The sequence below is a fragment of the Mesoplodon densirostris genome, chromosome 2 (genome assembly GCF_025265405.1).
Source record: "Mesoplodon densirostris isolate mMesDen1 chromosome 2, mMesDen1 primary haplotype, whole genome shotgun sequence".
In the NCBI taxonomy this organism is placed as follows: Eukaryota; Metazoa; Chordata; class Mammalia; order Artiodactyla; family Ziphiidae; genus Mesoplodon; species Mesoplodon densirostris.
Window position 1 is genome coordinate 120,021,772 of NC_082662.1, and position 24,040 is coordinate 120,045,811.

At 52.6% G+C, this 24,040-nt stretch overlaps 3 protein-coding genes across 8 annotated transcripts; all 3 read right to left on the reverse strand.

The window, feature by feature from the left end:
* On the reverse strand, positions 1–1,666 carry TSTD1 (thiosulfate sulfurtransferase like domain containing 1). 2 transcript variants are annotated; one of them, XM_060088340.1, is made up of 5 exons: positions 1,528–1,666; positions 1,197–1,319; positions 516–678; positions 379–426; positions 1–282 (listed from the first exon to the last, which is right to left on the reverse strand). In XM_060088340.1, exons 1-5 carry the CDS (start codon positions 1,601–1,603, stop codon positions 6–8), a joined length of 687 nt encoding a protein of 228 aa, XP_059944323.1. In that variant the 5' UTR covers positions 1,604–1,666; the 3' UTR covers positions 1–5. The 2 variants fall into 2 exon arrangements, with proteins under 2 accessions (XP_059944323.1, XP_059944324.1); XM_060088341.1 differs by having other exon boundaries at positions 197–282; positions 375–426.
* Positions 1,667–1,931: 265 nt separating this feature from the next.
* USF1 (upstream transcription factor 1) lies at positions 1,932–8,010 on the reverse strand. 4 transcript variants are annotated; one of them, XM_060088342.1, is made up of 11 exons: positions 7,902–8,010; positions 5,634–5,726; positions 5,211–5,260; positions 4,931–5,046; positions 4,477–4,578; positions 4,042–4,237; positions 3,704–3,791; positions 3,510–3,568; positions 3,270–3,364; positions 2,892–3,020; positions 1,932–2,229 (listed from the first exon to the last, which is right to left on the reverse strand). In XM_060088342.1, exons 2-11 carry the CDS (start codon positions 5,639–5,641, stop codon positions 2,080–2,082), a joined length of 993 nt encoding a protein of 330 aa, XP_059944325.1. In that variant the 5' UTR covers positions 5,642–5,726; positions 7,902–8,010; the 3' UTR covers positions 1,932–2,079. The 4 variants fall into 4 exon arrangements, with proteins under 4 accessions (XP_059944325.1, XP_059944329.1, XP_059944326.1 ...); XM_060088346.1 differs by having other exon boundaries at positions 4,962–5,046; positions 5,619–5,726; XM_060088343.1 differs by lacking the exon at positions 7,902–8,010 and adding an exon at positions 7,137–7,669.
* Positions 8,011–9,711: 1,701 nt separating this feature from the next.
* On the reverse strand, positions 9,712–23,754 carry ARHGAP30 (Rho GTPase activating protein 30). Of its 2 annotated transcripts, XM_060088348.1 has the most exons (13): positions 23,658–23,754; positions 18,545–18,647; positions 16,620–16,764; positions 15,390–15,472; positions 15,112–15,219; positions 14,282–14,409; positions 13,625–13,796; positions 13,442–13,545; positions 13,286–13,363; positions 12,611–13,012; positions 11,424–11,689; positions 10,983–11,331; positions 9,712–10,331 (listed from the first exon to the last, which is right to left on the reverse strand). In XM_060088348.1, exons 1-13 carry the CDS (start codon positions 23,752–23,754, stop codon positions 9,712–9,714), a joined length of 2,655 nt encoding a protein of 884 aa, XP_059944331.1. The 2 variants fall into 2 exon arrangements, with proteins under 2 accessions (XP_059944331.1, XP_059944330.1); XM_060088347.1 differs by having other exon boundaries at positions 9,712–11,331.
* Positions 23,755–24,040: the final 286 nt, after the last annotated feature.

The following is a 24,040-nucleotide window of genomic DNA, read 5'->3' on the forward strand; positions in this document are numbered from 1 at the left end:
TTTAATTAACTGCTCTTTATTTGTTGCTTTTGGTGCACAGCATTATAAGAAGTTGCCCAACCCAGCAAGTCAGCCCCTTCATCACTCTTAGTGAAGGAGGCCATGGGCGGGTGGAGGGAGCATTCAATAAGCCACCTTCTGGGCTTCCCTGGTGGCGCAGTGGTTGAGAGTCCGCCTGCCGATGCAGGGGACACGGGTTCGTGCCCTGGTCCGGGAGGATCCCACATGCCGTGGAGCAGCTGGGCCCGTGAGCCATGGCCGCTGAGCCTGCGCATCCGAAGCCTGTGTTCCGCAACGGGAGAGGCCACAACAGTGAGAGGCCCGCCTACCCCCCAAAAATAAAAAAAATAAAAAATAAATAAGCCACCTTCTACCTAACTTTCTTTGTGGAACCATTCACTATAGGCCCCTTCGTAGTTCCGAGCCCTGTGGAGAAAAGGAGGGGTGAGGGAAGGACAAGCCCAGGAGGCAGTCCCCAGTCACGCCCCAGCTAGCAATTCACACCATCCCCATACCATTTGTATCCAAGGCCCCGGGCCAACTGCGTGGCCTGAAATCCCCGCTTGCCCCTCTGACAGAAGAAAATGAGGTTCTCATCTTCCAGCTTTGGTTTCTCGGTGGAGTACAAAGCCTTGAAAGCAGCTGGCTCCATCTGCAGGGCAGTTTCCAACTCTGACACTGGCAGGAGGAGTCGAGAGGGCAGAATGGAGAGCCGGCAGTTTGGCAATCTCAGGCTCTGAGGCTGGGCCTGGAAGGACTGGTCCTGCGGTCGAACAAATCTCCAGGGGGCCCCAAAACAACACACGGTGACCACCTCCCCCCCAACCTCAAGGACAGGATACAGCCTACCTGCACAGGAAGTCAGCCACACTACCTTTGAAGGGAAGCCACTTCCCTAGTTTGTGAGGAGGAGCGGGCAAACTCAGGCATTCAGCCTTGGGGAGATCGAGCGTGTACAGAAGCTGGCCTGCCACTTCCTTGTCGCCTGTTATCCCCTCAAACTTGAAGGGCCAGTTCCGCTGCCAGGATCCGCCTCCAATCAACCCTTCTTAAGGTAAGTTTGGGGAGCTACCGGAATACTGGAGCCCCGTAACTAGTGCCTTCCCCACACCATCCTAAGTGAGGTCCCATTGGCTGAGACTCTCCTGGACAGCCTCTCTACTCCACCACCAGGGCTTCCCCTCTCAATCCCATACCCGGGATGTTGAGCGCCCCAGGGATGGTGCCAGCTGCCGCCTCCTCCGGAGATCTCACGTCGATGAGCCGGGCCCGGCCCGAGGCTAGGAGCGAACGGAGTTCAGGGAGCAAGACCGTGGGCTCTGAGGAAGGGGGCACGAGAGCCTTGAGGGGAGCAGGACTACAAGGCCCGGCTGCCGCAGCACCCCCTCACCTGGCCGCGCCCCTACCCGGCGGGGGATGCGCGAGGACCCCCTCCGCCACGCCCCTTTGCGCCTCCCTCCCCGTGCACCTCCACCGGGGCCTCCACGCGCGGCCTATACGAGATCCCAGGTCTCCCCCTGCAGGTACCTCCAGCCATGGTGCGCGCCGCAAATGCGAGTTTCAAGAATGCGGCCCCGGCCAGCCCCCTGGGCGACCGCAGCATCTCCCCCGCCCTCCCAGAGCCGAAGCCGGAGCCGGAGTCGGAGGCTGAGCCGGAACCAAGCCGAGACCGGAACCGGAAGCGAAGGCACCGCCTCTCGCACAGCCCCCTGCAGCACCGGTTCCCGGTGGCCCTAACACACGCCCGCTAGAGAAATCCTCGCGATTGCCGGGCGTGGGCGGGCAACTACACCGGTCTGGCCCAGGTAGTAGGACTGAGAGTCCAGGAGCAGCACCCCACCCTAACCTTGGCCCAACCCTTACTGGTCAAAGCACAATGTGCCCCCTCCCTCCCGCCCTGGGGCCCGCAAAAGGAGAAAAAATGAAGACAATTGTGGCTCTGAATATTTTATCTTAAAAAAAAAAAAAAAAGGAAAGAAAGAAAAGGAGGTGGGGGGGAAACCGTCCCCACAAGGGGGTAAGGCCCCCAGTGGGCCCTGCCTGTTGTTCTCCCTGGCTCCAGAGACTTCTGCATAGGCCTTAGCTGCTTGCCGGCCAATCTTCTCTTCCTGGGGCAGCAGCCACTGCTAAGCATCCTATCCCCACTTCTTGCTGAAGCCTGTTCCCCAGAGTCCTCAGGTGCACATCTGAGCTCCAGGGAAAGGAAGAACCAGTGGAAGCGCCAGTGTCCTGGGGCAAGCCAGAGCTTTGCTTGTCAGCAGACCCTCTGCTGGCACTCTAAGCAAGCACAGGGCAAGCCCCCCAGTTCAGTGTGTCCAGTGTCCAGCATGGAGACAGCACATGCATTGTGCAAGAGGAGCACAAAGGCCCAGGGGCTGCACGGTGGGGTTGGGAGAGGATGTCAGTACACATCCACGTGTGTGTTTCACACCACTGCAGGCTGCTATATCACAGGGCCTCAGTTCAAAGACACGCCTTCTGAACTCCCCCCAGTCCCATGCCAGAAGTGGGCAGTGAAGGAAAGGGCACGGGGTTAGCCTGTTGCTCCTGGGCTATCTGCAGTTCTCTGAAAGGGGCTGTAGGGCCCGAAGCCTCTGAATCCCCAGAATTAGTTGCTATCACTCTTGATGACGACCTCTACTCCGTGGTGCCTCAACTGAGCTCGTAGCAGCAGATTCTTGTTTTTAAGATCTTCCACCTACCACGGGAAGGAGGCATACGGGAAATAGGTAGAAAAGTTGGCACAGCCAAGTCCCTGAACTTACTGGGCCACCCACCAGTGAGGAGGAAAAGATAAAGCCCTCTCTGTGGAAAACAAAATAGGGAGGCCCAAGCTGGGTTAGTGGTTAGGGAGGCTGAGGACAGCTATACTGAGGGTAGGGGGGTCTGACCTGCTGCCGAAGCACATCATTGTCCAACTGCAGCTGGTCAAGCCCCTGCAGTTCTTCAGACAACCTGTGGTTACTCTGCCGAAGTTCCTGGATATAATCACAGGCTTTGGATAGAATTCCACCTTTACTCTGTAAGAAAAAGCCAACAAAATGAGGACTAGGATATAAGACACCTGGCTTGCTTTCCAAAAGCATGTTTACACTTTGGACCTCATTTTCCCTTAAGGATGGTGAAATAACATCTCCCAGGGATTCAGGAACCTCAGAGAGAGATAGGAAAAGACTACTGCCACGTGTACCCACTCTCTACCATTTCTGGAAACAATACCAGGAGACAGAATTCAGGCATCTTGCCCACTACCAGGGTCTTTCCATGACCTGGCCAGACTTGGTGCTCTCCATGGAGCAGTCTGGGATGATCTTGGACAGCTGTACAATCCAGTTGTTAATCTTGTCTCGGCGGCGGCGCTCCACTGTGGGGCAAAGTAGAGGACAAGGCGACTCAGGGAGAACTCACCAAAGGCCCCAGGGTAAAATTACCTAACCTCTCCCCCCAACATCCCTGCTATCCCTAATCCCACCAGACAGCTCCAAGCTTCAGACGCAGATCATACCTACCTTCATTATGCTGAGCCCTGCGTTTCTCATCCCGAGTTGTCCGGGGAGCTTCTGACTTCCTAGCAACAGAGCCCAGAGTGGCCAGAGTGAGGGAGGGTCAAAAAATGAGACTGGAGTTTGGGGTGAGGAATTACACCAAATCTGGAAGGAATCAAGACCATTTCTGGTAACTGAAAAGAAACAGGGTTACTCACGGGGAATAAGGGTGGGTCCTGGGGGCAATAGAGCGCTGGCTTCCTCCTTGCAACACTTCTTGTGGTGACATCATCACAAAGAACTGACCTATGAAGATGCATGGTAGGTTCTGTCAGGACACAGGCCTAGGAACCTCACCAAGCTCTAAGGCCAAGGCCCTGGGACCCTCCTCTAAAAAGGACATACTGCCTCCTGCTGGAAGGGCAGCCCCAGACTCACTGCCTGCCCAGGTCTTTGTGATCATTTAAGGGATCACGAGTAAAGGCCCACTGCCCAGCAGCCACGTCCCACAGCCTATCCTAGCCCCTCCAGCCAGCATCCTCACATAATATCTCACCAGTGCCAGGAGGGGTCGCCTGCCCCAGTAGCGCCTCTGAGCCCTGGGTGGTAACAACAGCTGCTGTACTCCCCGACGTGGTACCCCCTGCCCCATCTCCCACTGCAGTGCTGGGGAAGTAAGTATAGTGCGTCTCAGCAGCTGTCCCCTCTGTGTCAACTGCATCATCACTCGTGAACGCACCCTGGATCACAGCCTAGGAAGGGGAGCAAGAGAACAGAGACAAGTGACAGTTATATACTTCCCATGAACTACTCTGCAGCTTCTATCCCTTGGGAGGAGGGAGGGAGAAACATCCAGAAAGGGAGAGTCTAGTGCTTTGGGTCAAGGCAGCCCTAGATGCTTCCCTATCCCTAGCCACACCTACCCTATTGGTTCCCTTCTTCATCTTACTACTCAAAGCTCTAGTCCCCTCTGCAGCCCATACCCCTGTACCTGGGTCATGGATTGAGTGGCAGGGTAGCCACTGATGGCACCAGTCCCCTCAGTCTGGCCATCCAGCTGCCCCTCAGACACCTGGATCACCCTGTACATCACCTAGAGGCAGGGAGGAAAGGGGAAAGAGGGGAAGAGGGAACAAGAGAGTAAGTGCTAGGGATTCCAGGGTCCCTCATAAAGCTTCTCTTGGATAGGGCCCCCAAACAAGAATCCTTCAGAGACATATATTTAGCCATTCCCCCTCCTTTCTCCATATAGAGGTTTGAGCATAGCCCCTACCCCACACCAATCTCTACTCCAAACCTCATACTCCATCCCCCATCCCCTTCCCCCCAAATAGTCCACATCTTCACCTCATCCTCCAAACCAGGTTCTACCCATGACAGGTTCAATTACCTCCCTCAATCCCAACCCCAGGTAGCACCTGCAGCCACCTGGCCCCCTCCCTTACCTGGCCCCCATTTTCAGTTCGGAAGACGTACTTGACGTTGGGGTCAGGGAAAGTGGCAGCTGACTGGATGCTGGCGATAGCCACACTGGTTGGGTCCTCCCCAGTTGCCACTGCGCCTGAATTAGGAAAAGGACAAGTCTGTGAGTTACTGCTTTTCTCCCTCTGTTGCACTTGCATGTCATTTAAAAGAAGTAGCTTGCACAGGTGATAGGCCCATGGGGTAGGGGGAGAGGCCACAATGGGCTCTTGGTCTCAGCTCAGTTCCGTTTCTCCCACTCACCTTCCTGAATCTGCACTGTCCCCTCTTCCGTTTCAGCTGTTTTCTGCTGCCTGTTTGTGAAGGGACAAGAGGAAGAATAAGGGAAGGAGTGAATTAAAAGCTCACTGGCCCAGTAACATATGGCTCCCAAACTCACTGGCATTCCCAACAGGTGCTAGTTTAGGTTAGAATAACAAGAGCTAGTATTTACTTAGCACTGAGCTAAGCACTTAACAGGCAATATCTTACTTAATACTAAGAACAGCACTATGAGTAGGTAATACTACTTGCATTTTATAAACTGGAGACCAGATCACATAGCAGGGTGATGTAGCTGGGACCTAAATCTAGGTCTGCCTGACTCCAGAGCCAGTGCTCTGAGCCACTTTGCATTCTCCCAGGCCTCCCATCTCCCATCCCAGACCCTACCTCTTCTTCACTCACCCCTTCATCTCTCTGTGAGGGGGCACATCCGAGGAATTGGTCCTTCTTTGGAAGTCTTCGTATCTCCTGCCTCACAGGCCTGAGTGCTAAGTCCTGGTAGGAATCAGGGAGTCTAGTGAGTCTAGGAAACTGAAAGCTCCCCTGTTCCTAGAACCTAGGCTCCCTGAAGACACATCCAGGAACATAAACCAGTCATCTGCAGGCGACAATCAGCTTTCTCCATTCTGATACTGAGGGCTGGCTACAGTGATTGAAAACGCAACTCTACAAATAGTGCTCCGCGTCTCTCCAATTATCACTCCATCTCCTGATGGAGAGGGAATAATTGTACTGCAAGACTGAGAAACAGGGCTTCCCTGGTGGCGCAGTGGTTGAGAATCTGCCTGCTAATGCAGGGGACATGGGTTCGAGCCCTGGTCTGGGAAGGTCCCACATGCCACGGAGCGACTGGGCCCGTGAGCCACAGCTACTGAGCCTGCGCGTCTGGAGCCTGTGCTCCGCAACAAGAGAGGCCGCGATAGTGAAAGGCCCGCGCACCACGATGAAGAGTGGCCCCCGCTTGCCACAACTAGAGAAAGGCCTCGCACAGAAACGAAGACCCAACACAGCAAAAATAAATAAATTAATTAAAAAAAAAAAAAGACTGAGAAACAACATATTTCTGGATGGATTATTATTAAAGTTATTACGATCTGCCATGACATGGGGATTAGGAAGGGCCATGTTTAGACCACGGCTATCAAAAAACACAGGGCCATGGATGCTGACGCTTCTTCCAGCCTCTCAGGCACATACTGTACACCGAGAAATTCCTGTCCTCAAATCTAGGAAAGGGAAACCCGAAACCCATTGGAAAAACCTCCGGAACCATAAAGACCAGACTTGGCCCTCGGGCCCCTTTCTACTGACAGGGCTCTTGTTTTGGGGAGTCCAGCTTTATGTCATTCATTAAAGACCCTAAAGCCCAAGTGTATCATCTTCAAGCTCCTACTATTTTATTCGCCAAGCCTTCCTGTAGCAACACAGTTGCTAAAATGTTGCCATGACAACTCCAAATCAACTGAGCCTCAGCAAAAAGGGGCGAAACTCCAGGTTCGGGGTTCGGAAAGAGAAGAGACAATGGGGGAGGAATCCATCTACGAGGTGCCTGCCTTAAGACCGTTGACACCCGGCGTGGTGCGGGGGGGCGCGGACTGGGGAGGCGGGCAGGAAAAACAAAGGGCTGAGCAGACAGATGCCTCCAGAAAAAAACAGCTATATTGTACAAAGCAATAAAATAATCCCGACAGGAAAATGGTAAGACTTTTGTAAATACTCTACCCATAAGGTCCCCCAGACCTTTATCTTCAGCGAATGAGCCATGGAAAGCTTGTATCCAGTGTTAACCAAAAAAAAAAAAAAAAAAAAAAGGAACTGAAAGTGAAACTGTCCGGAGGAAGTAGCGCTGCAAGAAGATCCCAGTCCCTAAGGGAGAAGTAGCACCAGAGTTTCGAGACCACCTACCTCTCCATCCTCAAACCTGCGGAGGAAGTGCCCCTCTGAGGCTTGCAGCGCTGACAGCAGAAGGAAGCAATGAAACAGAGGCCAGGGCACAGGAGGCGTCTCTATGGCCCACAGCTGTCAGACAGGGGCAGCCTCTGAGGACACCCAGCAACGGGATCAGGCTACTTATTCAAATCTTATTTGGACACGGGAAGCATTTCCTGAGCATTAGGCGTATGCGACACGGAAAGGGGCTAGGATGTTGCGGCGTGCACGCTCAGGGAACGAGGGCCCTGCAAGAGCCCTAAGTCTCGACACAAAGGGAAAAAGAATCAAGTTCGCAAAGAAGTCAGGCGCCTAGACCTTGCCTGCGAATGCGGCGTCTCCCTGCAGGCCCACCAACCAGTAGGCGCTCAGCAGCTGAGCGCCGGCCAGGCGCGAGACCAGGAGCCCGCGCGGTGACCTGGCCAGCCCGGCCAGGCTCACCCCCAGCCTCCGCTGCTCCGCAGAGGTAGGAAAGGACACCGGGAGCTCAGCGGGCCCCGCAGTGTCCGGCCCAAAGGCTCGCGGATAGCAGCGCGGGAGGGCGGGGACGTGTGCGCCCGGGGGCGGGGAGTGAGATCGGCCCACAAAAGGGGGAGATAACGAGCCAGGCACGGCCCCCTCCCTCAAAACAAAGGCTTCCGCCCCAGGAGTTCCTGATCCTAAAAAACGGAAACAAAATCGAAGCTGCTCTGCCTCGCTGGCGCACCCAGTCTCCAGACTCCCGCCGTGTCCTGCACTCACCGGCCAAGGCAGCTTCAGCCGCCGATCTCCCGCAACCGTGTTCTCACTCTCCGGACTGGGGTATCTCCAAAGACAGCTGATCATGCGCACTCCCGGTCCGCGCCCATGTTGGTGAGGGGCGGAAGTGTCTCTCTGGACCCGCCCAACCTACTCAGCCTCTGAGTCGCCTCACTTCCGTTCGCTCCATCTTGATGAGGGCTTGGATGGGGGAGTGTTGTGGGTGTTGCTGGGGCGGGGAAGAAGCAATGCTCAGGGATTGCGGGAGAATGGCCCTGAAGTCGTAGCCGCTTTCGTCCGAGTCCAAGAACGGGAGAAGGACGACTAACTTGGTGCTATCATTTTTCTGCTGGACAGTGCCTTTTTAGTTCCAGGAGAAGGGAGTGAGAGAGGCCAGCTTAGATCAAGAGAGGGACATCGGATGGAGGCGCCATCTTTAACAAAGGACATCTTTTTTAAATTTTCTACTGGAGATTAGGACATATCTGGGCATACAAAGAATTTGTATTAGCGTTAGCGGTCACCCAAAGACCCCCAAGGCTTATAGTTTTTGTGAGGCTCAGACTTTCTGTGAGAGGTATCTTGATTCCCATTCTTTTCAGTCAAGACCTACGCTTAATGGATTTGGAGTAGTGTGGTGTAATAGGAAGAGTTCACACTCTGGAGCCAGACAAACTCGGGTCTCAGACCTAACCTCTGCCACTTCTTAGTTCTGAGACTTTTGGCAACGTTTGACTTAACATTGGTTTCCTCATCTGTAAATGGAGACTACAAGTACCAACCTTATAGAATTATTAGGTGGACCAAATAAAATCAAGAGCGTAGATTCTGTGCACAAAGAATACCTAGCCTTTACTGGCATATAATGAGCATTATGTAAATATAAGTTTCTCTTCCCCATTTCCTGACCACCATGAACCCAGCTCTAGTTTCTAGCTACAGGTCTTCATGACAACAACTGAGGGAGAGCACCCAAACAATAAAAACAGAAAAACACAACGTTTGGCCAAACGTATCACTCAAGACTTTAATAAGAATAATGAGACACCACACTACTTATGTGTAAAAATACAACGTTTATTCTGAGACTGCCCCTTGGGACATGTGGCCCCAGCCTGTCGGGAGAAGCAGTCCCAGGGCCTGAGTGACGCCATTCCCCTTCCCTAAAATAGGAAGTTATTCCAAAGGAGAAAGGAGAGGCCAGAGAGATCTATACAAGACCTCTCTTCCTTGAGATGCAGGGAGGCAGAGGGTGGGGGAGCTGGGAAGGGAGCCAGTCCCTCCAACAAATACTCCGCATTCAAAGAGTTTCCTGCACATTTTCCTCCTAATCTGGAGTTAAGAGGAGCAAGAGGTGTCCCAGGGCCCAAGAGTAGAACAAGGATGGGTAACTCTAGAAGTGTTTGTATGTAATAGGCTCTGATCTGGCCCTGACCCCTGGCTGTACTCTGGACTTCCATGAAGAGAAGTTCATTGCCTAAGAGGGCAGGAACTTGGCTGGAGTTCTGCCTTCATTCTTCACGTTGAGAAACCGTTAAGTTTGCCGCCTACTCTTTGTTCCCTTTGGCCAATGACCCCACTCTCTGGGAACAGGATCTTGGTGACTTTCTCTGGAATCTTGTAAAGGATAAGTGCTTTGTGTCTGAGACAACCTCAGGTAAACGGACCAAGACGTGCCTTCCACAGTCATAAAGAGAAGCTGGAGGGCCAAAACCTATAAAGTTGGGCACTAAAGCTGCTCAGGCTGCCGAAGAGACAGCGGAGAGACCCTGGAGACAGCTGCTGTCCCCTGTGCCCAGTGCTCTGGTCCGAATCACAGTCCCTCACCTTTCCCAGAGTTAGCCTGTGTTTCAAATGCATACGATCGGCGCTGGGGGGACGTATCGGGGTCAGGGAGCTGGGGTTCTCTCAGGGGCAGACTAAACCGACTCCGGGGTCCAGACACTTCTGTGCCTTCAGCTGGGAGCTCCAGGCAGCTAAGGGGCCGAGGACAATAGGCAGGGATCATGCTATAGTGGGAGGTTTTGGGGATGAGGCTGTAGTCCCCAGCCCCAGTACAGGTCTGGGTCCGCCGAACTGCCTGAGCTTCAGTCCTCTGGCGGTCCCGGGCCAGGGCCACAGCAGCATCAAATGAAAGACTGCCCCCATTCCTCCAAGAGGAGCGGGAGGCTCGGGACCCCCAGGCCCGTTCCCCAGGAGTTCCATCAAGCCGGCCAGGCCTTGGGCATGGGTTTGCTGGTGCCACATGGATCTTGCCACACATTGCACTGGGCATCTTGGCAAACTGTGGTTTGGGGGGCACCACAGGCACAGAGCGGACCTGTTGGACCTGAACCAGGGTGGAGGCCAGGCGCATGCTCACACCACCAGCTGAGCCAAGGGGACTGGGCTGCCCCTCTGGATCCATCTCCTCTGGCCGGGGTGGCTGTGGGGCTGCGTGTTCTGTCTCAGAGGACTGGACATCGCCCTCTTTGGCACTGTCAACCTCCAGGGACTCTATATGTGACACTTCAGGGAGGGAGCCCTCTTCTACATGGTCACCTTCAGCCCTCTGGTCTCCCTCAGCTTCTCCGTCTCCACACTCCCGTTCCTTGCTGACCTTCCCTGCTCCTCCTTCAGCTGCTTCTTCTGGGATTCTGCTATCTTCACCATCTCCTTGGTCTTCTCTTGTCTCTTGGTTCTCATCCCCCCTCTGCCCTTTGACCTCATCTTCTCTGCCTCCTTCAGCCTCTTGTTTGTGTACAACTTCCCAGCTCTCTTCAGCAATTTGGTTTTCCTGGGCCCCATCCTCTGGGTCCCTCCCGGCTTCTCCCTGGGCTTCATCTCCTTCCTCAGCCTCTTCTTCTCGCTCAGTCTTTCTTTCCTTCCCCTTGTCTTTACCCTGCTCCCCTCCTGTTTCCTCCACACCCTTAGCTTCCTCCATACTCTCATCCTCCTGCTGACCTTTGGACTCCTCTCCCTTGGCGTCTGTCTCCTCTCTCTCTTCCCCACATCTTTCACTCAAACTGTCAATCACCTTTTGGCTTCCCTCAGCCTCCACTCCTTCCTCACCGGCCTCTCCACCCTCCACTTCACTCTCTGGACTGCCCTCAGCCTCCTCCCTGATGTCCCATCTACTTCCAGGCTCAGCTCCCTTGTCCTCCTCAATTTCCCAGAAGGCCTGTTCTCCCTCAGCCTGTCCTGGAGCCTCCTGTCTTCCAGACCCTGTTCCCTTTTCCTCTAGACTGCCTGAACCCTCCCAGGTCGGGAGTTCGGGCCCCAGAAGGGGACTTAGTTCATCATAGGCACTCAGGAAGACTTCCTCCCCACTTTCCTCGTCTGCTTCAGGTCTGGAGCCAGGAGAGTCCAGGGAACAGCAGCTGGGAGCCAGGACAAAATGCGCCTCATCCAGAGACAGGTCATCCAGGGGTGGCTCCACAGAGAACTCCTCCACCTGTAAGCACAGCATCGTGGCTCAGGACCAGGTGGCCCTGTCCACCCTCTGGATTCCTTAGCACCCCCAAACCCAGCACAGCGCCTCCTTACCTGAGGCCCAACTCCCAGGAGCTCCTCCAGGTAGCCCATCCCAGGGTCGTCCTCCCCAGGGGAGAAGGCTGCTCCTGCTGGTCCTGCCTTGGCCACCTCCCCATCCACCACCCCCACCCACTCGGGCTCTGAGCTGCTTGAGTCCTCTAGGAAGGAGAAGGAATCCTGCACCTCCTGGGACAGGCAGTCCTCCAGGGCAGGGGTCATGTCCGCTGGGCCTGAGTCAGCCAGGGGACCTGGGGCTGGACTCGCCTCCAACTTCTCATCTGTTGGGAGAAAGGTAGTCCCAGGAATACAAAGGTCAGGCCCAGCCCTGACCCTTTCCAATGTGAGTCTTCCTAGCATTGCTACAGTATGGGCCCAACATTCCCAGCATAGATCCTCCATGTGGCCGATCCTCTCAGACCAATATCCCTAACTATTGGCTTATAGCCACCTTTACTGAGCTCCTACCAGGTGCCAAGCACTGTGCTATACATTTTATAATGCATTATCTTATTTTCTCCATAAAACAACCCTATAATGTAGGGTTTTATATATGAGGAAAGTGAGACTCAGAGAGATTTGTCCACGGTCACACAAACAACGAGTGGCACAGCCAAAATTTGAACCCAAGACTACTTAACTCTGTAGCCCTTATCCTTACCCAGTACCTAGTGCTGCCTCAGTACTTCTCATTACTGACACTTTAGGAACTGGAGTCAGAGCAAAGATCAGATCCCAGTTCTGCCACCTCCTACCAAATTGCTTAACCTAAGTCTCAGGTTCCACTGCTGTAATATAAGGGTAACAACAATACCTGTGTCAACATTATGAGAAAATGAAATGAGCTAATGCCTTCAAAGTCCTTAACAAAGCACATCATAAACTCTTTACAAATGTTAGCTATTAGTATTAATATTATTACCATCATCTATGATATATTCCCACTTTGTACTTAGTAATCCCTGCTGTATATATTTAACACAGATCCCCATTCTTGGGTATATCAGTGATCTAAGGCTGCCAGAGATCCTCTCTGCAAGAATTTCACACAACCTGATAATATTACTGGATTCCCCCAATCTTGAATCCGGGGAGGCAGCTAAAGATAACCACCCAAAGCCCAGAGCAGATCCCCAGCATCGGAGCCTCAGCCTAGAGTTCTAGTCCCCTCTCCCAGCTCTGGGAAATCCTTGAATCCTCACCTGGGGGGCCAGGGCCAAGGCCAGGGCCAGAGCCAGGGCCAGAGGCAGGGCTTGGCCGGGGCTGTAGGGTGGGGTACTCAAGACCACGGGCAAACCCGGCCAAGGAGACGTTAGAGATGATGTTTGGGGATATGTTGAGCATAGAACTGATGTGTGCTGGGAGGTTGACATCGTAGGGCTCTGAGATGTGGACGCCAGCACGGCGCTCTGCATGGCTGCTGCCCCCAGCACGGATTGCTGACCGTCCAGGTCGTGGTGTGCCGGGCTCAGAGCTCGTGCCAGCCAGTGCCTCTGCCTCGGGCTCCTGTTCACCCTCTGCTGCTTCCACAGAATCATTCTCAAAGCTCGCCAGCAGCAGTGGGCCTGGCCGAGGACTGCTGCGTCCCACCAGCCCCTCTGGCTCTGTGGAGGAGAGAGAGGTAGGCAACAGCCTCTGCAAGGGGCCTGGACACCTCAGAAAGGCTCTGGAGAGTGCCCTCTGTTTTCTCTAGCCCGGAAGACACCAGGCCCAGCTTCCCTTAGCCACTACTTCAAACCTTACACAACCAGCAGGTCAGAGGTCACCCCACCAACATCTACTTAGGAACATCCTTCCCTCCCTGGAGGTACAGTCACTAGCCATCACTACCCGCGCCCCGCCCCGACACACACACAAGAGTGCACACCTATACTCACCATCACTGACCCCAGCCACAGCACTCAATGAGTCCATGCTCTTGGCTGGCCGCAGAGTCCCCTTATCAGATTTGTCCTCTGCAAGACAGGGTTGTGTGTAGAGCCAGGGCCTGGCACACCCTCAGCAGAGCTCCCCCTACATCTCCCCAGACTTACCCCTGTCCTCAGCCCCCCGTGGAAGTTTACGCTTGGTCTCATGGCCAGAGCGACCCAGATTGAAGATAGATCTCCACTTCCTGACCTTCAAAGACCCCTTCCTCCTGGAGGGGATGGAGAAATCACTGCAGTTGGAGCCTGGTGGCCAGTGCAGGGGAGGAGGGCCCAAGAAGAAGGCCTTACTTGTGCTCTGCAATCTCTATGATAGTGTGATAAGGCCGCATCTGTGGGGGTCCATCACCAGCCTGCAGGATGCTAGGCAGGTGGTAGGGCAGGGATCGGGGCATAAGGTCCTCGGGGCTGCCTGACACCCGGACCCCTGGAAGTGATCGCCATCCACTTTCCACCTCACCACCTAGGAAAAGAAGAGGAATTGGCCAACCAGAAACAGAGAGAGGGCTGTGGGTACCGAGCTCCTCACTGCACCCTCCCACTCACCAACTACCATGCTAGGGATATACCTGGAGGCAGGCCCTCTGTGTCTAGCTCCTCAAGAGGGAGTCCTCAGGGACAAAGGGGGCCAGGAGATCCCAGGACATTGGTCCAGTGGGCCGGGGGTAGGAATGATCCTTCACTAGCCTTGAGAACCAGGTTGGATGGTGATTAAGAGGGCAAGTTATGCCCTGGACGGAGAGCAGAAGAGGCCTACTCAAGTCCTGACTGCACCGTTCTCTCTGCAGGGTCTTCTTCACATGACCATAAGCAACAACACTTTATGAGACTCAGTTCTGTCATCCGCAAAGCAGGGAAACTGAACTAGATGATCTTGGAGGCTCTCTATAACTCTGACATGACTCCCAGACAGAGAGTGGTGATTTGATGAGTGGGAAGGACACTGACCAGAGAGAGCAGCACCCTCAAAGAGCTGGTCCACATGTGTGAGGATGAACTCGACGACAATGGACTGCACCCGCACCTCCATGAAGGCCGCTGTCCCATTGAAGCCTGAGGCCTCTATGTCCTTAGACCTGTGGAGGTGTGGAGTTATTCTCCCCCAGCCCCACCACACTTCCCCATTCGAATTCTCCCTAAAAAGATCTTATACCCTTTCCCCTGAATGCCATTAACCCCATCTCCACCTCTTAATCTACATGCATGATTCAAGTCTCAAATGGCCACTTCCTCCAGGAAGCCTTCTTGGACACCCTCCTCAGGATTAATCTCTACCTCCTCTGCACACCAGGGTGCCTTGTGTATAACGAATCTCAGGACTTCTCATAGTCTGCCTTGCACCACAGGGAGTGGCATGCAACCCACTTCTCCAAGACATTTGCTCAACAAACCCCCCGACCCCTTCCTGCTCCAGTCCCTGAGCTAAGTGATGCAGTGTAAGAAAACACAAAGGTCTGGGAATTCCCTGGCAGTCCAGTGGTTAGGACTCCGTCCTTCCACTGCAGGGGGCACGGGTTCAATCTTTGGTCAGGGAACTAAGATCCCGCATGCCCCTCAGTGTGGCAAAAAAGAAAACACAAAGACCCTGTCCTTAGGGACTTTACTCAAGCTCAGAGAAGGGCCTCACGTGGGTGAGCTCCATCGCACTCAAAGTGATCCTGAAACTTCCTGTTCTCACTGGGTGAGACCCCTCTCCAGTGCACCCACACAGCCACACCCCCTCCTTGAGCAGCTTCCCAGGGGCTAGGCTCTGCCAGGATCCCCACACACGCACCCACCTCAGCAGGTTGGGGGCCCACACGATGGCCAGGTTGCGGGCGTGCATGTTGGTCTGGGCACTCAATGAGGCCATGTGCACCAGGTGCCGCATGAGGAACTCCAGGGTCCTGCAGAAAGGGGGCGTCGTGGGGTAGAGCTCACAAAGGGAGCACTCGGGCAGAGGCAGGATTGAGGGGTGGGTGCAGGAAGAGAAGTGAGCAGTCAAGGCCCCAGGTGGACAGAGAGCCTGGGCTGAGCGGGGTGAGTCGGGACTCTGGGTGGGAGGAGCCCCACACACCTGTAATTTGGGGCAGGGAGTTCTCGAAGCACCTCTAGGATCTTGACCAAGCGCTCAGGTTCCAGTTGCACTGCCACAGCCTCCTGGTTGAAATCAAGGAGCAGGAGTCAGTGACCCAGCAGTGCCCCTGTTTCCTCCCCAGAGTTCTGAGCCAAACACTCAGAAACAGTCTGTGCGGTACCCCACTCCATCCCCCAGGTTGAACCTTCGAAGCACACTGACGTAGAATCTGGGTCCCCCAGGACCTGCAGAGGAATCTTGGCTATGCCACTTAATAGCTTTGTGACCTTGAGCAACTCACTGCCACTCTCTGCCTTAGCATCCTCATCAGTAGTGCTCTGGTTCTGGAACACATCAGGTTCCGCCCTGTGGGTGCCCCAGGGGCCATGGAGTTGATTTCAAGGTGTCCAGGAAGGCCCATGCCCACCCATTCTGGCCTGTATGGGCTGAATGGAATGCCCTGGTATTCAGGGTCTCTAAATGATGTCATGCTCAATAAAATGCAACTTAATTTAAAAGTGTTACTCAATTCAAGAGCGCACTTTTGTCGAGCATTTTCTTATTCAAAAGATGTTCAGGGGCTTCCCTGGTGGCGCAGTGGTTGGGAGTCCGCCTGCCGATGCAGGGGACATGGGTTCGTGCCCCGGTCCGGGAAGATCCCAGATGCCACGGAGCAGCTGGGCCCATGAGCCATGGCCGCTGAGCCTGCGCGTCCGGAGCCGGTGCTCCGCAACGGGAGAGGCCACAACAGTGAGAGGCCCGCGTACCGCAAAAAAAAAAAAAAAAAAAAAAAAATGAGAGCACTTTTGTCATGTATTTTCCTATTCAAAAGATGTTCAACACATGATCACAGTTCATGGAAAGGCACACTTGAAAAAAAATTGGCTTCCTAAAAGGGTTCTCATTCTCTTAAATGTAGGGAAGTTCCGGTCTAGGTGATTTCCAAGGGCTTTCCAGCTTCTGCTCTCTCTCTGACCTCTACTCTCCCCCAGTCTCACCCTGCACTGTGTGCAGTTTGCAGGGAAGGGAGGGACAGTGAAGAGCAGAGGGACAGCGGAGGGCAGAGGTAGCAGGGCTAGGAGGTTTGTAAGGGACGGGTCTTTTCATTTTCATGTGGTCTCTGTCATGCAGGATCCCTAGGACTCGGTCTGGCATTGGACACATCTGGGATGTCCAAACCACAGAGGCCACCCTCAGCCTTCTCTTCCCCCCCGGTGTCACTCAACTCACAGCAAACTTGTCATAGAGCCGGTAAGTGAGCAGGGGGTCTGGCAGCTCTCTGAAATAGGCCTTGCACAGGGAGGAGACACAGTGAATGTCCTGAAGGTAAACATCTCGCCGCAGGTCTGGCTTCCGCTCAGCCTCAAACTCCTGCCTGGGGAGGTGCAGAGTGGTCAGAAGTGGTGACGGTCTGGGGAAATGTAGGGACCCTCACCTACATTAAATCTATGATTTGAGGGACCCTCACCTAGGGAGAGCTGTAGAGATGAGCTCCAGGCAGGGTCAAGGGTCAACATGTATGAATCTTGGAAGGAAGAGGTTGGGGCGTGTATATACGTGAGGCAGCAAGTATAAGGTGTTGTATCTGTCAACGTGCAGAGTGGATGTTGAGATGGGTAAGTGGATAGGTAAATGGGTCTATGCATGAACAGGGGTACATATCAGGATGTAGAGCCAGTGTGAGTAGCAATGTAGGGATATGTAGAAGTGCGGGGATGAGCCTAAATGTGTGTTTCTGGGTATGTGTAAAGATGGAGGAGTGTAACTCTCAGAAAGAAACATAAGTGTAAATCTTCAGGACCTTGGATTAGGCAACAGTTTCTTGGATATGACACCAAAAGCACACGCAACCAAAGAAAAAAAATAGATAAATTTAACATCAAAATTACAAACTGTTGTATACCAAAAGATGCTATCAAGGAAATGAAGACAACCCACAGAATGGGAGAACATATTTGCAAATCATAGATTTAATAAGTGTCTAATATCCAGAATACATAGAGAACTCTTACAACTCAAAAGACACAAATAACCTAATTTTTAAATGAGCAAAGATTTGAATAGACATTTCTCCAAAGATACACAAATGGCTAATAAGCACACAGCAGGTGTTCGACATAATTAGGTATTAGGGAAATGCAAATATAGATGAAATATCACTTCACACACATTACAGTGGTTATAATCAAAAAGACACACAGTAACAAGTGTTGGCTGGGATGTGGAGAAATTGGAACCCTCATACATTGCTGGTAGGAATGTAAAATGATGCAACTCCTATAGAAAACAGTTTGGCAGTTTCTTAAAAAGTTAGACATAGAGTTACCATACGACCCAGAAGTTCCACTCTTAGGTATATACTCAAGAGAACTGAAACCATATGTCCACACAAATACTTGTACACAAATGTTTATAGCAGCATTAATCATAACAGCCGAAAGGTGGAAACAACCCAAATGGCCATCAACTGATGAATGGGTAAACAAATGTGATAACACCACACAATGGAATACTATTCAGCCATAAAAGGAAATGAAGTACTGGTACATGCAACAATATGCATGAACCCTGAAAACATGCTAAGTAAAAAAAGCCAGACACAGAAATTTACAATTATGTGATTCCACTTATGTGAAATGTCCAGAATAGGCAACTCCATAGAGACAGAAAGTAGACTAGCGGTTGCCAGAGGCTGGGGGAGAAGGGCAATGTGGAATGACTGCTAATGGGTACACGGTTTCTTTGGGGGTTGATGAAATGCTCTGGAATTAGATAGCGGTGGTTGCACAACCTTGTAAATGTACTAAAAACCACTGAATTATACATTTTTTTTGAATTACACATTTTTAAATGGTGAATTTTATGGCATGTGAATTATATCTAAATTTGTTTTTAAAGCTGGGTGGGTGAATGTGGGAGGGGAGGGGCATGTGTGTGTGTGCATGTGTGTGTGTGTGCATGCATGTGTGCACACACATGCACACGTGCAGGCTAGCCTGTGGGGAGTGCGGGGCATGGTGTCAACCTTTCCCGAGGAGACTAGAGCTCCTCCCTTGGACAATATCTATCATCTATGTTTCCTTCTCCCCAAATCCCCTCACCCCTATGATTCCTGGCCTCCTGGCCACAGAGCCCCCCCTCACTGCCTGACTCACCGGAGCTTCTGGATGTTGGAAGAGACCCCTGAGAGGCGGTAGATCCCATCCACCACTCCATACTCCTCCACAAACTCTGCACAGCTCCTCAGCACCTGGGGCACTGGGAACACAGACGGGGCAGAGAAAGAGAAATCAGAAGGTCTGGGAGGTCAGAGACTACAGGGGGTCTGAGAAATGGATGCGTCAGGGAAGGGGGCTTGGGAAGATTGAAGGCAAAGCTCGTGGAATAAAAACTTGTCAGAGGGCTTCCCCGGTGGCGCATTGGTTGAGAGTCCGCCTGCCGATGCAGGGGACACGGGTTTGTGCCCCGGTCCGGGAAGATCCCACATGCCGCGGAAAGGCTAGGCCCGTGAGCCATGGCCGCTGAGCCTGCGCGTCCGGAGCCTGTGCTCCGCAACGGGAGAGGCCAAAACAGTGAGAGGCCCGCGTACCGGAAAAAAAAAAAAAAAACTTGTCAGAAAGATTCTTGCAGGACATCAGCTCCAGCCTGCCAACCCGTTACAATCTCTCTGCCCATTGGGCCTAGAGTCTCGGCATAAACTCCCCCAGTAAGAGGGAGCTCACTGCCTCTCCAGACTGCCCATTCCTGTTAGAAAGTTCTGCCTTTGTTGACCTGAAATTCTCTCTCTCTGTAATTACTAGTTGCTATTGCAGAAATTTTAAAGGGACAGCAATGTGATTGGAAGAGGACTCAAGGTGAAGGACTGGTCTTGAAAGTGTGTTTACATAACACTCTACATAATATAAAGGAACATTAGCTCTTGCAACCAAAATGGAACAGAGCTGATGGGCATTATTGTGAAGCACCTCCTCTGGTTAGTGAATGCATGGATCTTAGATCTGCCATAGGAAGGTACATGAAGTTGTGACAGACCTTCAGACAGGTCAATTCAGGAGAGAAGCACCTATATGCCAAGCACTATGCATTAGACATGAACACTGAGGATCATAGAAGTAATGAGTGTGCAGTATCATCCAGCTAGAGCCAGGATTCAAATCCAAGAGTGCATAAAGCTGTATTCTCTCTCCCTTCTTCAGAGCCCTTCCCAGTTACTAGACTGTAAGCTCCTTAAGGACAAGATCTAAGTGTGACCCATCCTGCTGTTCCTCATCTTATCTGTCATGATGTCTCAGTCATGGGAAATCCTCAGAAACCATGTGTTGAATCTCATCTCCACAAGACCACATAGTTACCTCTCTAAAGCACTTCCATGCTTTACTTTTTTTTTAAAGCACTTCCATGCTTTAAATCCTTTGCTACATACACACTCTGCTCCACCCCAATCTTCAATGCTTAGCTTACAAACACAGAATAAAATAGAAGCTCTTCAACATGGTATACTGTATAAGACCTTTCACAAACCAGGTACAGCTGCCATTCCAGCCTTAGCTCCAGCCAGCTCCCCCAATAAATCCTATGATCCAGCACTTTCCTACCCCCTGAACAAGCCTTGGTACCATCACTCATGTTTTCCCTTGCCTGGAAATGCCCTCCTCTCTGTCTCTGCCTGGTGAGCCCCTACACATTCCTCAAAACACACTTCAGACATCACTTCCAATTCTGAACCCTTTGCTGACATCCGTATTATACTTCCCAAGGTCCTTTGTTTATATCTGTACATAGTACTTACTGTACTTTGTTATGATTGGTATATTTTGTATCTATACCTTCTGACAAATAGTAACATCCTCCCCAGCGTCTAGCACAGTGTTGAAACAGAGCAGGTGCTCAACAGATGTTTATTAAATTACTCAATGAATTAGTCAATGAATTGGAGCTTTAATAGAGAATATTGCCTAAGACAAAACATTGAGTCCAATTAACTGAGACTCACCAGAGAAATTCCTGTCATGTGTTAGTGGCAGAAAAAGCTGTGCTTCTCCTAAGCCACCTATTTTTTTCTTATGGGCTTTATGAATTTCATACCTGATTATGTTTACCTCTTTAACTACCACGAAGCTCAGAGCCCATATCTTGGAACCATATAGAACCACCTGAAATGCATTTCTAGGTACTGATTTTACCCTTCCTGTTTTCCCTTCAACTCATTTCCTTCAGTCATTTATTCTTTTTGTAAAGTTTTGGGTTTTGGCAGTCATCCATCTCAAGCTCTTTGTGGAATTAAGTAAGTTAGAAATACAGACTGAAGAAAATCAATAAACCCATCAAACACTATCTTAAACCCTCTTTATATGACCCAGAGTCCACACCCTTTACCCTCCTGCACCCCAGAGCCAGGATTTGGGTGAGACAAGGAAAGCATCAAGGCTGCAAAATTTAAGCACTCACTCTTAGGGTTGTGCAAGTGTCAACTGTGCACATGCACGATCTTGAGAGTGAATGCCTCCTTAAGAAAGAAGCACCTAGGGCTTCACTTGCCTGGCCCTGAGAGTGAGAGTTTCCTTACATTTTGCACCCTAGTCACCTCTCTTGCCTCACCTTAGTCCAGGCTCTGCAGTTCACCATCCATCCCTTCAGGACCTCTGCCCATTTGCCAGGGTCCCCTGACCTCAGGTTCCCAGCACTGAATGCAGAGATGAGGCAGACCCTCCTGGTTCAAGCTGTTGCTCTACTCTTGGGTGAATAATGCTACCCCAACTCTTTCGGCCATCACTCTGTTGACTCATAAATAGTTCGCTGTCACCTAAACCCCAGGTTGTTTTCACAGTAACTGCAATCAGTCCAGGTCTTCTCCATCCCACCCTTCTCTGTTGATTTTGAGTCTCCACAGGAGGCCTTTGAAGAAGGCATGCCTTTTTTTTTTTTTTTTTTTTTTTTTTTTTTTTGCGTTATGCGGGCCTCTCACTGTTGTGGCCTCTCCCGTTGCGGAGCACAGGCTCTGGACACGCAGGCTCAGCCGCCATGGCTCACGGGCCCAGCCGCTCCGCGGCACGTGGGATCTTCCCAGACCGGGGCACGAACCCATGTCCCCTGCATCGGCAGGCGGACTCTCAACCACTGCGCCACAAGGGAAGCCCAAGGCATGCCTTTAAAGAAGGCATTTGAGAGCCTAAGGAGTCAGAGCCATAGAGGAAATGGGTCAAGGAGATGGGGGAAGAGATAATAGGATCAGAGGGATGGAGGAATCAAGGAGACAGAGATAAGAGAAATGGGATCAGAGATAAAAGTTAGAGACATAGTTGGGGTGGTAGAGTCAAAGGGTGGGTCAGGGAGGAGGGCCTGAAGCTTAGGAAACTGGAGAATCAGAAACCTGAACAAGATCTCAAAGAGATAAATATTAGGAAAAGGAAGAACTCAATTCATATAAGGGCTTGGGAAGGAAGAGACCCACCTAGGGCAAAGAGCTGAGAGAGGGTGCTGAGATGGAGCGAAGCTGCAAGGATGGGGGAAACCAAGATAATCAGGGAGGATAAGTTAACCACAAACACAGCTCTCCTGGCCTGGGCTTTCATTTTTGCTGGATCTTGGCTTAAAGAGAGAAGCCATCACTGGCCTCTCTCTGTCCTTCCACTTTCCACCTGTCTATGCTAGGAGGAGCTGGGAGAAGGGGAGAAGGCTGGCTCTGGTGCCCAAGATGCTCCTCCCCCCTTGGACTCAGGTGAGGTTCTGGTGAAGGGCAGGAGGGGCTTTGCTCTCTCTCTCCGGGATTCACTAGGATCAGGACCCAGCAACCAGATGCCTATCCCTTCCAGAGAACATGCCCCTCACCTTCTGGGAATGCTGACAGAGGCCAGGAAGGGATACAGGAGTGGGATCTGGGCTGGCTGTGAGTTCAGTGTTTCAACAGGAGGTTGGCAGGGGGTCCACAGGGAAGGACAGCGCCAGGATGAGGAGGCTGAACTGAGGGTTTGCAGAGAACTGGAAGAACATCAGCCCCAATTAAATCATGTGGCCCTCACCCAAGAGCCATCATTCTCAAGAGGCATCCCTTGTAAAGGAGTCAACCCCACACTGGCGGCTGGGCTGTGCCCTGTTAGAAAAGAAAGAAAGACACAGAGAAGCCACTTCGGCTGTTTAACACCCTTCCTTGGGGCCTGGGCTTTCCCTTAACTGAGGCCAGTGGGACGGGGGCCTCTGGAGGAGGAGAAAAGGGGAAGGAGGTGTCTGGGGACACAGGGGCGGGGCTCAGAGCAGGAAATGAGCTGGGAACCACCATCACCCTCCCTCCACTGCAAGCGCACAGAGCAGCAGCCCAGAGCAGAGGACAAAGAGGAAATGACAGATTGGGGTGGAGGCGGGGAGAAATCATGCCCTTATTTGGGAGGAGGTCGAAGTACCAAAAAACAAGCTGGGCTGGGCAGTCAGGATACCTGCGTTCAATTCCAAATCAAATCAAGAAATGTTTCTGAGTGTCTACTCCACACCAAGCACAGTTGGGAGCCAATGTTGTCCCTGGTCCTGCTCGTTTCCAAGCGCCCTCCAAGGTAACTCAGGGAGGATGCTTTCCACAGACAGTCCTCACCCCCATCCTCCTTTGTACCCTCTACCCCCATCTTCACACCAGGCCTCAGGCCACCTCTCTTACTATTCTGGTGTTCCCAGTTTAGCAACTTCTCTCCTCACCTTCCACTTTCAACCTGTTTCTCGTTTGCCCAGGGAAAACCAGAGAATCAGAGAGACTGGGGGAGGGGACTGTCCCCACCCTGCATCTTCACCTGTGGCCCAGCAAGGCTGCAGAGGGATCAGAGCCCCATAACCTCGTCTCCTCCAACCAGGAAACACCCATCCTCCCCATGTGCCATCCTCAGGCTCTCCAGGGGCCCTTCTCCTGTCTTTTTTCATTCAGACCTAAGGACCATCCATGCCCCTTCAGCCACTCTTCTCCTGACCCTGTCCCCTCAGCCTTCCTCTCCTGTCCCCCAGCTGTCATCTTCTCACCTCTGCTTCTTCTACCTCTCCTGGGTCTCCAGTCTCTCCCTCCTCTCCTCTCAGTGCTCCCTCGGTGCCCCCTTTCTTATCACCAGTCTCATCACCCCCAGGCAGTCACTGAGCCACATTTCCTGCCCTGCCTGCTCATCAGCTGCCTGGGGGTGACCCCGTTCTCCATGAGCTCCTAGAAGCTGCTTCTGTACCCTCAGCCTAGATCAGGCTGGAGAAGCTCCACGCCTCCCTCTCTGCCCAACAGCAGTTCCGGGCTGGCCTCCTTACCCTCCTGGCCTGAGTGCTGCAGGTGCTCCTGCAGGTCGCACCCAAACACCCGCTCCTTCGAGCCGCCCTTCTTCTTCCCTTTCTGCCGAGACTTCATGGCCGGAGCCCCAGGGCTCTGGCCCGGCCACCTCTGTCCCCTAAGACCTTTGCCCTACTAGTCCCCCATGGGATCCCAAGCCAGCCTCTGGGCTTGGCCTGGCCCCAGGGGGGCAGGGCTCAGAACTGGGGGTGGAGGGTGGCCTGGGCAACGGGCAGCAGCTCCTGCCTCTGGGGCCCCGGCCACACGGAAGTGGCTGTGGAAGAGGAAGCTGCCAGGACCCCGGCAAGAAGTTGTGTCTCGTGGCCGGGCCTGGCACTCGCCCTTCTCGCCCTGCTCAGCCCTG